A 13,598-nucleotide genomic window follows, 5' to 3' on the forward strand; every position below is an offset into this window, starting at 1 on the left:
CCAGCACAGGGTCGGGCACAGAATGAGTCCAATGGAAGAGTGAGTGATGATCACGGGTTTCTATACAGTTCAGTGTCTTCCAAATTATAGGTACATTAGTACACTACAACAGTGCACTTTTGGGAAAATGAGTATTTTAAAGCCTTTTTTAAATGAAATAATTTATGTTACTCTAGAATAGAATAGGCTAAGGTATATGACTATGAACAACTGTACAAGTCACCCAGTTACTTGTTTCTGCCCTTCCATTCGTCTGCTTCTCTCAAGTTCCTCTGAAGGGTAACAATTAAATGTGCCCATAGAAATAAAAAAATCTGATAAGAGTCCTTGTGTTGAAGCACAGTTGAGGACAAATATCACTCTCTCAGTTCTAACAATTATCCTCCTATATTTGATATGGTCAAAAATGCAGGCCACAACTAACTTTATATTTCAAACACCAACCTAGCTCAACTTTACGGCTTGGACCAGGCCTCCGCCCTCGGGACCAGGCCCCTGCCCCCTAGCAAGTGCCTGGTGTGCAGCGGGTGAGGGGTCAGCTCACGTCGAGGGGCCGAATGAGCTGGGCATTCCGAGAGCGCCCCTTCCCAGGGCGTCCTGAGGCCCAGGCCACGGCCACCACACGCAGCCACGACATGCGGCCACGGCAGCCACCAGCCCAGAGGCAAAGCTCACCTGTGTAATGCCCACCTTGCAGACTGCCGTGGTGGTTGCAGACGGCGTACAGGTCGTACAGGAAGTCCAGCGGGCAGCTGGTGGGCAGGCAGGCTGGCTGCTTCCAGGAAGGCCAGGGACCCGGCGCGGGCGGGGCGCCAGCGCTTCTCTGGGCCACGTGCGGAGCCATGTTGAGGCCGCAGAGTGGAAACTTCACGAGCGTGGAGAGCTTGTTTCTTCTCTCGCCCACCTGGCAGAACCTCTTGAGGTGGACGATGAGGATGTCCGGCAGCGTCCACAGGCTCAGCTTCACCATGCCCTGCTGGAGGGCCTTGCAGTGGGGACACTTCCACGCGTCGTCCTGGGCCAGCTGGAAGGGAAGCCCCAGGGTGTGAGGCCCCCACGCGGGGGCCCCCCTCCCCGCCTCCAGGCGACCCGCCCCGTCCCGGCTGGGAGCAGACCCCGGCAGGACCTGCTCCTCCTTGGTGTAGAACTGGAAACACTCGTCCAGAGTGCAGCTGTGCTGCCGGTGCGCCTGCTGCTGCCGCCAAACGCTGTCGGCGTCCTGGACCTGCTCCTCCCGGAGGCTCCCGAACAGGCTGCAGAGGGGACGCCCGCGGCGCTCAGGGCTTCTCACTTCCGAGAGGGGCCCCTCCTAATCGCCACGCACAGCCCGGGAGGCGAAGGCGCCCGCGGGGACCTCCCGCACACGCAGACTCTGCGCCACCGTTTTCCTGGAACTCTGCCCCCCACCGGCGCCAGGAGGGGCCCAGTCCTCCCTTGTCTCCTCGCCCTAGCGCAGGGCCGACCGCCCAGCGGGAGGTTAATAAGCACTCGCTGGGCGGAACAGGGCCCTCCGTCAAAGCAGGGCGGATGCACTCGGGGTCACACACTCAGCCGAGGGTGGTGATCAAGAGCAAGGCCCAGAGCCGGACGATACGGGCTCAAATCCCGACCGTCATGCACGAGCCGTGTGGCGCTGAGCAACTGGTTGATCTCTCAGTCTCCCCATCTGAAAAGGCGGGTGATAGCAGTGCCCACCTCACAGAATGTAATAAAGATGACACGAATTGCAAATATGTCAAGTGCTCAGAGAATGACTGGCACGGGGTGAGGAAGCGTCAACGTAACGATTTACTCCGGCCACTGCTACCACCACCGCCACCCCCATCACCGTTACTATCTCTCCCTGCTGGAGTCAAATTCTGTCAAACTCACCGCTCCTTGACGCAGCTGTCCCACTCAACAGCCAGCTTGATGTGTGGGGGGCCTCCGGGCCTCCTGAGGTGCAAAGCCCTGAGGAGAGAACAGGGAGCCATCAGAAAGCACGGCATCTCCTTCCCGCTTCTGCAGGGTCTGATGGTCTGCCCTCAACCCCGGGACCGATGTTCCAAACAGAAATGCCCAACGCTGAGTGCAGACTGAGGGTCTGGGGAGCTGCTGGCTGCTGAAGGCTTAGGCCTAATCTACCTCGGGACACGCTCCGCTCCCTCCCTGGGAGCTTGCAAGCTCCGCGGATTTGGATTACAGCAAGGACACAGACCAACTCTCCCACTGCACCCCTTCTCAGTCTAGAGGGCAGCTCCACTTGGGTGTTCTACACAAATCCCCAAGACTGACGATGCCTAAAATGAGAGGCTCACTTTCCTCCGCCACAATGTGAATGGAGCACCCTCTAGTCCACGACCTAAAGGTCTTCTCTTTCAGACCCTCAAACATCCGGGAACTCTCCTCGTGAATCAACCTCAGCTCTTCCCGGCTCCTTGGGCTCAGTGTGTTTCAGAACAGGTTGGATGTTCTTAACACAGAAGAGATAAGGAGAGGGTGGAGGACATGCAGCTTTGTCCCCAAGTCAACGAGACACATGCGAGTGCTGGAAAAGGCTGCACCTAAGGCTGCTCTGGAGACCAGGGAGGACAACCTGCAGAGGGTGAGCAGGTGGTGCCCAGCTGAGTGGTGAGGGGGGATGTCAAAGGTTTGTACAGGCAGAGGGCCCAGGGTGGGCAAAGGGCAGGGTATGTGCTGGAAAGATGGGCAGAGGCTGGGTGAGGGGCAGGCCACACGGTGAGAGGGTGGGCCCAGACCTCCAAGGGAGGGAGGGCTCTGTGCCACCCTTGGAAGTGTGGACTTGACGCTGTGGGCCACTGGAGAGTTTTAAACAGACAGGTGTAGAAGCAAATGGATGAGAGGGACACTGGTCCAGAGGCAGGCGTGTCAGAGTGGAGGTTCCCAGGGCATCCAGCTAAGAGGTGCTAAGGGTCTGAGCTCAGACAGTGGTGGTAAATGTGGAGAGGAGAGAAGAGATCCAAGGCGTCACCAGGATTTGGAACAAGAAGACTTGGTGGTGCCTGGCCGGGTGTGGCTCAGCAGTTGAGCGTTGACCTAGGCACTCGGGGTTCGATTCCCGGTCAGGGCATGCCTGGGTTGCGGGCTCGATCAATGACTCTCTCATCATTGATGTTTCTGTCTCTCTCTCTCCCTCTCCTTTCCTCTCTCTGAAATCAATAAAGATATATTTAAAAAAAAAAAAAAAGAAGACTTGGTGGTTGGTTAAACGTGAGGAGAAAGCGAGGAGGAAGAATTGAGGATGATTCCCAGGTCATGAGCCTGGGTCACTGAGTAGATAGATGGTGGTGACCATTTAGTCACAGAAGACAGAAAAGGCTTACTCAGCAAAAGTTCAGTTTTCATGTCTGTGAGACATTTAAATTAAGGCCAGGTGGGTCTGCATCTCAGACAAAAACCTAGGCTGGAGACAAAGATCTGAGTGAGAGACCTGACCTAAAGGTGGAAGGTAGAGCCAAGACAAGAGGGTCCAGGGATGAAACGAAGAGGGTGCATGCAGGGAGGGGGCCGGGCCGCGCCACGGAGGCCCCACAATATTCGAGGGCCCCAGACAGGGAGAGAAACACTCCAAGGAAATGAAGACCTTTCTAGGAGATAAGCAAAACGTGGCATATCCATAAAGTGAAATATTATTCAGCCTTATAAAGAAAGGAAATTCTGATACATGCCACAGCATGGACGAAGCTCGAGGACAGGATGTTGAAAGCAACAAGCCAATCACCAAAGGACAAGCGCTGTATGACCCCACTTATATGAGGTCCCTAGGATCATCCCATTCACAGAGATAGAAGGTAGGACGGTGTTTCCAGGGGCGGGGGGGAGAGGGGAATGGGGGCTAGTGTTTAATGGGGACAGTTTCAGTTTAGGAAGGTGAAGAAGTTCTGAAGATGACGGGGTGATGGTTGCACAGCAATGTGAGTGCACTTAACACTATTGAACTGTCCACTTAAAAATGGTTAAGCTGGTAAATTATGTGTTATGTGTTTGTTGCCACAATCTAAAAGAAAAGAAATTTCTAGGACAAGGAGGTGCTGGGATAATGGAGGCAAGAGGTTGACGCTCTCAGATGCCAAGGGAGGTGGGGGAGAGGGGGGAGCAGTAGGGGCCCACTGCAGTGACAGGCTCGGGGCTGGACGGGGGACCAGAAGGGCTGTAGGCCCAGGGGAGGGCTCCCTTAGCAAGGCCAACTTGCGGTGCACCTACATTCGTCTCCAGAGCTTCTCCAGCTACCTACAGTGACAAACCTGTTTCTTGGTTTGTTTCCAAACTAGTGCAGACTAATACCTTTGTAAACTATAAGAAAACTGTAATGGGGGGGAAGATATACAAAATACAAGTTCAATTAAAATAAACTTATTTTACCCATCATATTTTAAATTGCTGTCACATTGCTTTAATGCTTCTAAATGCTTCCTCTCAAGCTCTTGTCACGGACCGGTGACAATCAGTGGGTAGTCTGTGGAACACACTCTTTCAGGTGGAGTGTGGTGAGGGGGGCCCTTCTCAGAGCCTCCACCACCCCCACCCCCAAGATTGCTCTTCCTGTCAGACCCTCGCAGGCACTTCTCCTGCCTCCCAAACTCTGTATAGCAACCACCAGCCAACGAGGGTGTGGATGGGGTGTAGGGCACAGAACTTTCTGGCTCACCCCCTATCCTGCTCCTGGTCTCCTTATAAAGGGAGGGGGCCCTTCCCTATTACAAGCCTGACACCGAGTCAGATCCTGACACCAATTCCCATGTGTGTTTTTTCCATACCACCAAGCAACGAACTCAATTCTGACACTACCCACCCGGAGACAGCATCAGGCCCCACAGGCTCAGGGCTCAGTCTTATAAGGCTGTAGCCACCCCTCCCCCCTCTCAGACACCAATTCTGAGCCTAGGATGCCACCTGTGCTTCTGACCAACCCAATAATAGACTGGAGGGTCCAAGGATCCCCTCCTTGGGTTTAATTAATTTGCTTAGAACAGCTTACAGAACTCAGAGAAACAGTTTACTAACTAGATCATCAGTTTATCACAAAAAGATGTAACTCAGGAACAGCCGGAGGGAAGAGATGCATAGGGCCAGGTATGTGGGGAGTGGGGGAGCATCTACTATGCTCACTCCCGGCTCCACTATTCCAGCACCTCCACCTGCTCATCAGTCCGGAAGCTTCCCAAGCACTGTCCTTTTGGGTTTTTATAGAGGCTTCATTACATAGCCATGACTGATTAAATCATTGGTCCTTGGGGATAGATTGGATCTCCAGCCCCTCTCCTCCTTCCTAAGGTCAGGGGGTGGGACTGAAAGTTCCAACCCTCTAATCACATGCTGGCTCTCCTGGCAACCAGCCCCATCCATAGGTGCTTCCAAAAGTCACCTCATTAATATAAACTTGGGTGTGGTTGAAAGGGGATAATTATGAATAATAACAAGACATCTCTAATGCTTTCATCATTTAGGAAATTCCAAGGGTTTTAGGAGCTCTGTGACAGAACTGGGAACCCCAAATAGATAAGTCTTATTACCTACACTATGGGCTCGGTCAGTTTGGGTTGACCAAGCCAGGAAATGAGAGAACCTCACTGAGAACTCTGCCTGTGGGGAAATGAGCAAAGCTGCCTCTCGGGGACTGTGGGGCCCTGTGGGCGACTTGGCAAGGCTGCCAAGTGGAAGGTGTGGATACGTGGAGAGTCAGGAAGTCAGAACCACAGGAGACATGGCCACACTGGTTTAATCCACAGCTGGAGTCTACAGTCTTCTACAATTTGTGGTGGGTGGTCCAGCGGTAGAATTTTCCCCTGCCCTAGACGGGAAATTCAGGTTGGATTCAGTAGCATGACTAACTGAATGAACTTGGGTTTTTCAGTCAGATCTGAGTTCAAATTCAGGTTTGGCCATTACCTAACTGTGTGAGTGTGAGCAAGTTAACTGATCTCCGAGAACCTCAGTGTGTCCTCACCTTTGAAAGGGCCGTCACAGTACCTCTCTAGACATAGGGCTTCAAGCACAGATGTGTCTAAGGACCTAATACGAGCCAGGCACTAGAGAGGTAAGTAACCAAGAGTAGCTATGATTGCAATCAACGTTACTGACACATAGCCTCAGGGAGTCTGGTCAAATAAGATCATGTTCATTCTCTTACCAAATCTGGAACATCTCCTTACCTGTCAACTGCCCAGTGACAGAGGGGCCTGCTGTCCTGTGGGGACAAGTAGTTAAGGGCCAGGGATTGCCCCACAACCCGGATAGAGAACAGTGACCCTGGGCTCTGCCAAGACAAAAACAAGAGAGGTGGGTCATTAGGCCTGTGGATTTAAATTAGACCCTTAAGGGCAAATAAATTACTCAAAAAATGTAATCCTGTTTGTTTACAGTCTATTTTGAATATTCCCTTAAGAATTAGTATTTAAAGCCTAGAGAGGTGAAGGCTTCATCTCCTTTTGAAGATACACACTGTATCTTTTAACACAGTGATCTAACCCTGTTTAACACATTAAATTTTCCCAAAGGATAAACATGTTGTTCTTAAATAACTCAGGTTTAATTGGAACAGAAACTGGCACAGCCATTAGAAAAATAAATTTATTATGTTAATGAATTATTAATAGGTAATTTAACTTAAAGATAATTAACATCACCAAATTACCAAAATGAGCCAATAATCTAAAAGCAAATTAGTGTATATTTTACATACCAAATGTTAAGTAAACACTTCAAAATAAGCCACATAAAGAAATACCAACTATGGCCCTGGCTGGTGTGGCTCAGTTGGTTGGGTGTCAGCACCGAAAGGTTGCTGGTTTGATTTCTGGTTGGGGCACACGCCCAGCTTGTGGGTTCAATCCCTGGTATGGGGAATGCAGGAGGCAGTCAATGGATGTCCCACTCTCACATGGATGTTTCTCTCTCTGTCTCCCTCTCCATTCCTCTCTCTCTAAAACTCAATAAAAAAATCTTAAAAAAAAAAAAAAAAAGAAATAGCAACTATGGTTTTATTCTAAGTCCCTAATGCATATGTCTGGTCACAAAAAAAACCCACTAAACTTCTAAATAAAGACCCAAAACACTTCTAATATTTAATATTGAAATAAATGTGAGCTATAACATTTAAAAGATGAATAAAAACAAGTCAGAGAATGATTTTCCAACCCACTATTCTAGTTCAGGGTCATGGGTGGCCAGAGCCTCTCCTGGCAGCTCAGGGCACAAGGCAGAACCTACTCTGGGCAGGACGCCCTTCCATTGCAGGGCCACCCACACCCACACCCACACCCACACCCACACTCACTCAGGCTGGGACAATTTAGACACCCATTCACCTCACCTGCCCATCTTTGGGATGTGGGAGGAAACCACACAGGCACGGGGGGATCGTGTAGACGCCACATAGACAGTGGCCCTGGCCAGAAATCAATTTTTTTCCATCAACATTATAATAAAACAATGTTGACTGATGGATGCATTGTTATTTGAGGACCTGCTGTACTTCCTAAGGAGAAGTTCGTTAAACCTGGGGGAAACTGTTTCTCCTGACACTCCTAATTGAGCTTTGCTGGTTGGATGGCAACATAGCTTAATCAAGGCCTTTACACTGCCCAGAGGCAGCTTAACCCAGCCCACACAGGAAGAAAGTTTACAAAGTCACATAAAAATGTCTTGGAAATGATAAATCTCTTTTTTACAATTCATGCAAATTAAGCCTGTCTAGCAAATGGGTGATTTTTGTAAGAGACACTTTCCTGTTCTCTATTCTTGGCTAGAGAAATTCATTTTAGAAACTCTACTATATGTTCACTGTTTTTCATCTCTCCAGTTTAATGTTGGGAATTCTGAATGTATTCTTTTCAAATGATTACCATATTAAGCCAGTATCGAATATATTACTAAAAGCATTATGAGTTACATGGGTGGGTGAGCCTGGGAAGCTCACAACCATTTAGAATACATATTCCTACAGAAAATCATGTCCAGCCACACACTTACCACTGACTGAGTTGGAGGTGACCTGTACGAGAATTTTGCTGGCATTTTTGCTTGATTGGTTTCTAAAGTCAGAATGACTGCAGGGTGCAGAGGCAAAGGCACACACGTGTCCAGGCGGAGAGGAGGCCAGCTGGGCTCAATGTTCGCATGAAAGTGGTTCATCCACTTTCAAGAATCAGGGCACAGGGTCCGGGGAGGCTAAAGCTATTCCTAGATACCATGACCTACTTAGAGAGAAGTTCGTGTTTCTAATTTGGGCTCTGGCAGATCTGCTGGCAGAACAGACAGCAAAGTCCCTCAGACCTAATGATGGGTATGATTGTAGGGAGATGTCTTTAACGAAGTGTTATTTGGCGTAAATCCTAAATTAAAAGTGTATAGTTCTCCCTGAACACGAAGGAACGTGAATTATAAAGAATTACCACTAAGTCTGGTACATCCCCCAAATGAAAAGTTCTTACTAAGAAAATAGCTGGGGCCAAACAAACTCCCAAAGCTACTAACCTGTCCCTAAAAGTGTCAACACCTTGTGTGCCAGGCAGCCATCAGAATGGTTTCTGATACTGCAGGGGCTACAGGAAATGGTTTCGGAATATGTTGCTTTTATTGAAAACTACTAACCTGAGAATAAATAAGTGAGCAAGGCAAAGAGGTGTTTTCTCTTGAGTTACTATCTCAGTTTTTCAAAAACTGGACACAATTATTTTAATATCTAGGTTTTCATATTTGGACAGAAACATCAATTTTAATTTTCCACAGAAATTATAGCTGAAGTCCCTTGAAGTTTTTGATCCAAACACAAAAGTTACAATTTATTACAATAAGCTGTCCTCCAGGAAGAACTATGGTAAGCCATAAATATACAAAAGCGAGAAGGGTAATGTAACTCCCACTCTTGGTTCCCATGGTGTTTTGTAAGATTTAACGGGAAGAAAGCCCTGCCCATGAAAGGTATTTTGTAAGGCCATAAAGAGTGGGACACTACAGGTCATAAATTGGTTATTTCCTTGCACATAAATCAAAGTTGTTTTATACAACAACGTGCATCCTCATTAATAGCAAATTCTTGTCTTTCCTGAGCTACTCCTAGTTTCCCATCCCCATCTCCACCCCCTCACCGCCCACACACGCACACACACACGCACTCTGACCTGCTGTCCCAGGGTCTCACTCTTCATGAGATAGCGGACCTTGCTGAGAATGCGCTGCTGCAGCTGGGCCCAGGAAATGGTTCTGTCTTCCCTGATCAGGAATGGTGGCCCAAACCTGAAAATCCAAGGACAGCAGGTTATTTCAGCAAAGGAAAAGCCACAGTACCCAACAGTTGTGAGCCTACGCTCTGTCATAGCCCCTGCCCACTGGTAAGAGTTAAACACCAAGCACAGTGCAAATGGCCCATCGGAGAACCTTGCTGCCAATGGAGACACGGAGGTGGGAACAGAGGCCAAGGAGCGACCCTGCAAGGTGATCAGATGCTCCGAATGCTCGGCCAGCTGGGAAACTGCCCCACAGAAGAGAGCAGAGTAAGAGAGCATTGGAGCCAGAGGAAAGCAAGCAGAGAGTAACCCAGGGGAACCCAGCGCAGTGGCACCGCTGGCTTTGTGCATCAGGAATATTCTCCTAACTGGGGCTGTTGCTCACATCCCACGCTGGGCACACGCAGCCGTGAGCTGCTAACGCTGAGAACGCCCGATGTGGCCATGCCAGCAGTTCTAGCTCAGCCACGGGGAACTCCGGACACATCACTGACCACTGACTGTGCCACGGCCACACCACACAAGCTTGCGTGAAGATCCAGTGGGTTAAGAACGTGAAGCTGGAGAATGAGCCTCGCTGAGAGCGCAGGTCTGAGGCCGTGAACCGACAGGCAAGCGCACTGCGCCTCCGCCGCTGTGTGGATGCATCCGTTTATCCAGCTTATCCTCTAGTAGGCATTCAGGTTGCTTCCGATTTTTCATTTGAACAATGTTTGCTTATAACAGGCACTACCCATATTCTTACACATACACCTTTGGGTGCACACGACTGATTGTTCTTTGGGATAAAGTTCCAGAAGCAGAAACGCAAGACCAAAGCTCTTCATTCCCCAGCTGCCCTCCAGAGAGGCCACAGCACCATTTCACCAATGAGACATGTGCCCCGTTCCCTCGGCATGTGCCCAGAATGAGCTTTACTGATCTTTAAAGTTCCTTAATGCTCGGAAAGGTTAGGAATAGCACCTTGCTATTGCAATAGGAATTTATCCTACTAGCACAGGAAGAGGAATATTTTAACTCAAGCTTGTATTTCTTCTGTGAACTAACGTTAATCTCCGAGGCTCGGTTTTCTAAAGGAGCATTTCTCTCACTAATTTGAGAGCCAGGTTTTATATGATGGATCTGAATCCTTTATCTGTCACATGATGTCAATATTTTTCCTCTTTGCGCTTTGCCTTTCAAATTTCGCTTTTAATTCAAAATTGCAGATGCATTTAAAACATTATCATGTTCTTTATAGTCCCCGACTTAAGTGTTAAAATAGTCCCACCCAAAGGCATAAATATGCTCCTACTTTATCTTCAAGTTATTTTATGGTTTCCTTTACTATAATCACCTCTCTAATCAACCTGGAATTTACACATGTGAATTTATGGTGGGAGTAAAAAACTGATTATACGAAATTTTAAAAGAAATCAATTAAGCCAGCATTATATACTGAATAATTCATTCACTATCTAGTAATGTGAAATATACCATTTCTATCACATGATACTTAAATATACTTTGGCCTATTCTGTTCCATCGATTCTTCTGCTCACATCACAATATTTTAATAATTACAACTTCATTCTGTTTTAATGGAAAAATCCCTCTTCTCCCCACCCCCCAATATTTTCTGACTAGTCTTACAAGTTCATTATTCCAGATACATTTTACAAACATTTTATCAATCTAAAAATTTTTTATTGGAGTTATATCTTTTAAACATTTCATTTGGACTATCTAAGAAAACTATCTGCTTTTGTGCATTGGTTACGTGACCAGTCACTTTTCTGAACTCTTTCACTAGTTTTAATCACTTTCAAGTTCTTGGTTCTCTGGACAGGCGATGATTTAATCTGCAAATAGCGGTAACTGGATCTCCTCTTTTCTTAGAGCCAGTTTCTTTTCCTTGTCTTACTGCATGCCCAGGCCTTAGAACATAGTAAAAAATAATAGTGATGAGAGCAATAATGACTGTTCCTGAATTAATTTTAAAAAGCAAAGCTTTCAATGTTTAATTGTTAAGGACAGTATTTGCCATCTGCTTAAGGCAGTTATTTCTGATCTTCTGATCAGAAAGTACCCTACTCCCTACTCCTAGTTGATTAACCTTGAGAATGGATGTTTAACTCGATCAAATTAGAATTATTCCAGACAGAATTCCAAGTACACGCCTACACATCCCAGACATCCCGTAAAAAGAAGGGTGAAATTAAACATACCTGCTAGCCTGCTGCCCTGACCCCACCAAGTTACAGAAGAGGATTAGCACTTTGTTCTCCCTATGGGCGGGCAGGGATAATCGAGGACCCTCAGTGGCTGCCAAGCGAGGGGACACGGACAGACCAGGTGGATGAGCTGAAGAGAGAGAACTACGTTTGTATTCTTCAAGGAGCTGCTTCACTGGGTCAAAACCCTGGCTTGCCTACGCCTCTTTCTCTTAACCACCGCTGGGAGACCCGTTAGGGGAAGAGACATAAGGTTCATGGCACTTATGCCATCTGGCACCTGGCACACGAAGGTCATATAAATAGTAGAGAATTTATGTTGTGTTCAGCCAATAACTTAAAAATAAAGGCAGGGATTTTAATTAACACTTTTCAAAGCCAATCTGAAAAATACTTCAAAATTATTTTGGATGTTTGTATAAGTATCCACTCTGTTAGAAAGCCATCATAAGCACACAGAGAAGGTAAGAGTCTTTACCCTCGAGGAAGCAGGGGAACTGGGCTTTCCTCAACTTCCAGTCAGTTCTAAAAATTTGACTTTTAAGGTACTGAGGTATCACAGCGATTGAATTTGAAATGAGGGCTTGTTTCACTGAGTTACAACATAAACAGGGCCAGTCAATGTCCTGGTCCAGATTCCTTGCCCAGAGTCTCTCTGTTGACCCAGAACAACTGCAGGACCCTGGTCCTCACAGCCTGCCACCCAGGCTAGCTGAGGATATGGGGCTTGGGTACAGGATTCATCTGGGGTATATGGTAACACAGGCATAGGGTCCTCTAAATATGGGCCTTCTTGACTGGCTAATTGGGCCAAAATGTATACTGACCTACAATGAAAGACTGTCAGAAATTGGCCATCTTAGCCGATCTAAAGTTTATGAACAGCAAGTATCCGGAAGTGGAACTATTAACAAAAAGTCATTTAATAACCTCTTCGGGCATCTACTGCTCCAGTTTGTAAAAAATTTACTTTAAGCACAGACCTTGAACCACTGGAGTGTGAACACAAAGATTACTCAACACCTGTTCTGATTAGTGCTTGTCAAAGTGTGGTCTCAGGACCAACAGCATTAGCATCACCTGGGAACTTGTTACACATGCAAATTCTCAGGCCCTGCCCCCAGCCTAAGGAATCAGAAACTCTGTGAGTAGGGCTCAGAAATCTGCTTAAACAAGCCCTCCAGGTGACTCTGATACTCATCAAGGTCTTGAAAACCTCTGTATTCGTTGAATATTTTAAAATATTTAATTAACCATGTGTACAACAAATATCAGAGAAAATAGGCCTGATAGTTCCAAGTACTAAAATGAAATATCTTATGCTTTAGTACCCCATGAGTACTCTCTCAAACCTGTAACCCATAATATTCAAGCACTACTGTACCTGAGAGTGTCTCCTGGCCAGGTGGTGGAGGGGCTTGGAAGGCATACACATTATCTCCCTCGGCAATAGTGTTCAGGTCCTCTTCATCAAAGAAAGACCGCTGGAGTCCGCTGGGATACAGTTCAACCAAGATCACCTGGAATGAGAAGGATCATTTTCCATCTTGATTTCTCAAAGGGAACTTAACAAATAAGAAATCTAAAAGCCAAAGGATTAAAAAGTACAAATTGGCAGTTACAAAATAGTCATGGGGAATATAGTCCATAATATTGTAATAACTACGTATGGTGTTAGATGGATACTGGACTCATGGGGGAATCACTTCATAAGTTATGCAAACGTTTAATCACTATGCTATACACTTGAAATTAATATAATATTGAATGTCAACTGTAACTGAATATTTTAATTTTTAAAAATAATAAAAGTGACTGATAAGCTTAAACCTCTCTTTTACCCTTTCCTCCCTTCTAGCTAGTGAGATATACTACTTATTTTTAGTACTAAAACACTGTAGGTATAACAATTAGATTGACCACAGACACCTCAACTGCAACAATAGAATATCAAACTGCCCTAGGGAAGGGTGGGGGAAGAAAGTTGAAAATCTAAAAAGTTTAATACCCAGCTAAAGTATCATGTAAGATGAACATGAAGTCTTCTTCAGATAAACAAAAAGTGAGAGTATTTACCACTAACAGACCTCTACTGAAAGAAATTTTAAAGAGTATTGCCACCTTTTTTCACATTGTGACATACATGAAAAATAATTTT

General features: G+C 46.7%; 1 protein-coding gene across 3 annotated transcripts in view; it reads right to left on the reverse strand.

The window, feature by feature from the left end:
• Nucleotides 1-13,598, reverse strand: part of USP43 (ubiquitin specific peptidase 43) — a 56,259-nt gene that overhangs the window by 14,286 nt on the left and 28,375 nt on the right. Inside the window, exons 6-12 of one of the 3 annotated variants that reach the window (XM_087826513.1) lie at nucleotides 12,825-12,960; nucleotides 11,435-11,570; nucleotides 9,123-9,237; nucleotides 6,153-6,256; nucleotides 1,873-1,950; nucleotides 1,127-1,253; nucleotides 676-1,024 (exon numbers count right to left, since the gene is read on the reverse strand). In XM_087826513.1, the coding sequence (XP_087682639.1) occupies nucleotides 676-1,024; nucleotides 1,127-1,253; nucleotides 1,873-1,950; nucleotides 6,153-6,256; nucleotides 9,123-9,237; nucleotides 11,435-11,570; nucleotides 12,825-12,960 (1,045 nt within the window). Of the gene's footprint in view, nucleotides 1-675; nucleotides 1,025-1,126; nucleotides 1,254-1,872; nucleotides 1,951-6,152; nucleotides 6,257-9,116; nucleotides 9,238-11,434; nucleotides 11,571-12,824; nucleotides 12,961-13,598 lie in introns of all 3 variants that reach the window. The other 2 variants (XM_087826514.1, XM_087826512.1) reach the window with 2 other exon arrangements.

The sequence above is a fragment of the Miniopterus natalensis genome, chromosome 17 (genome assembly GCF_054644295.1).
Source record: "Miniopterus natalensis isolate mMinNat1 chromosome 17, mMinNat1.hap1, whole genome shotgun sequence".
Taxonomy (NCBI): Eukaryota; Metazoa; Chordata; class Mammalia; order Chiroptera; family Miniopteridae; genus Miniopterus; species Miniopterus natalensis.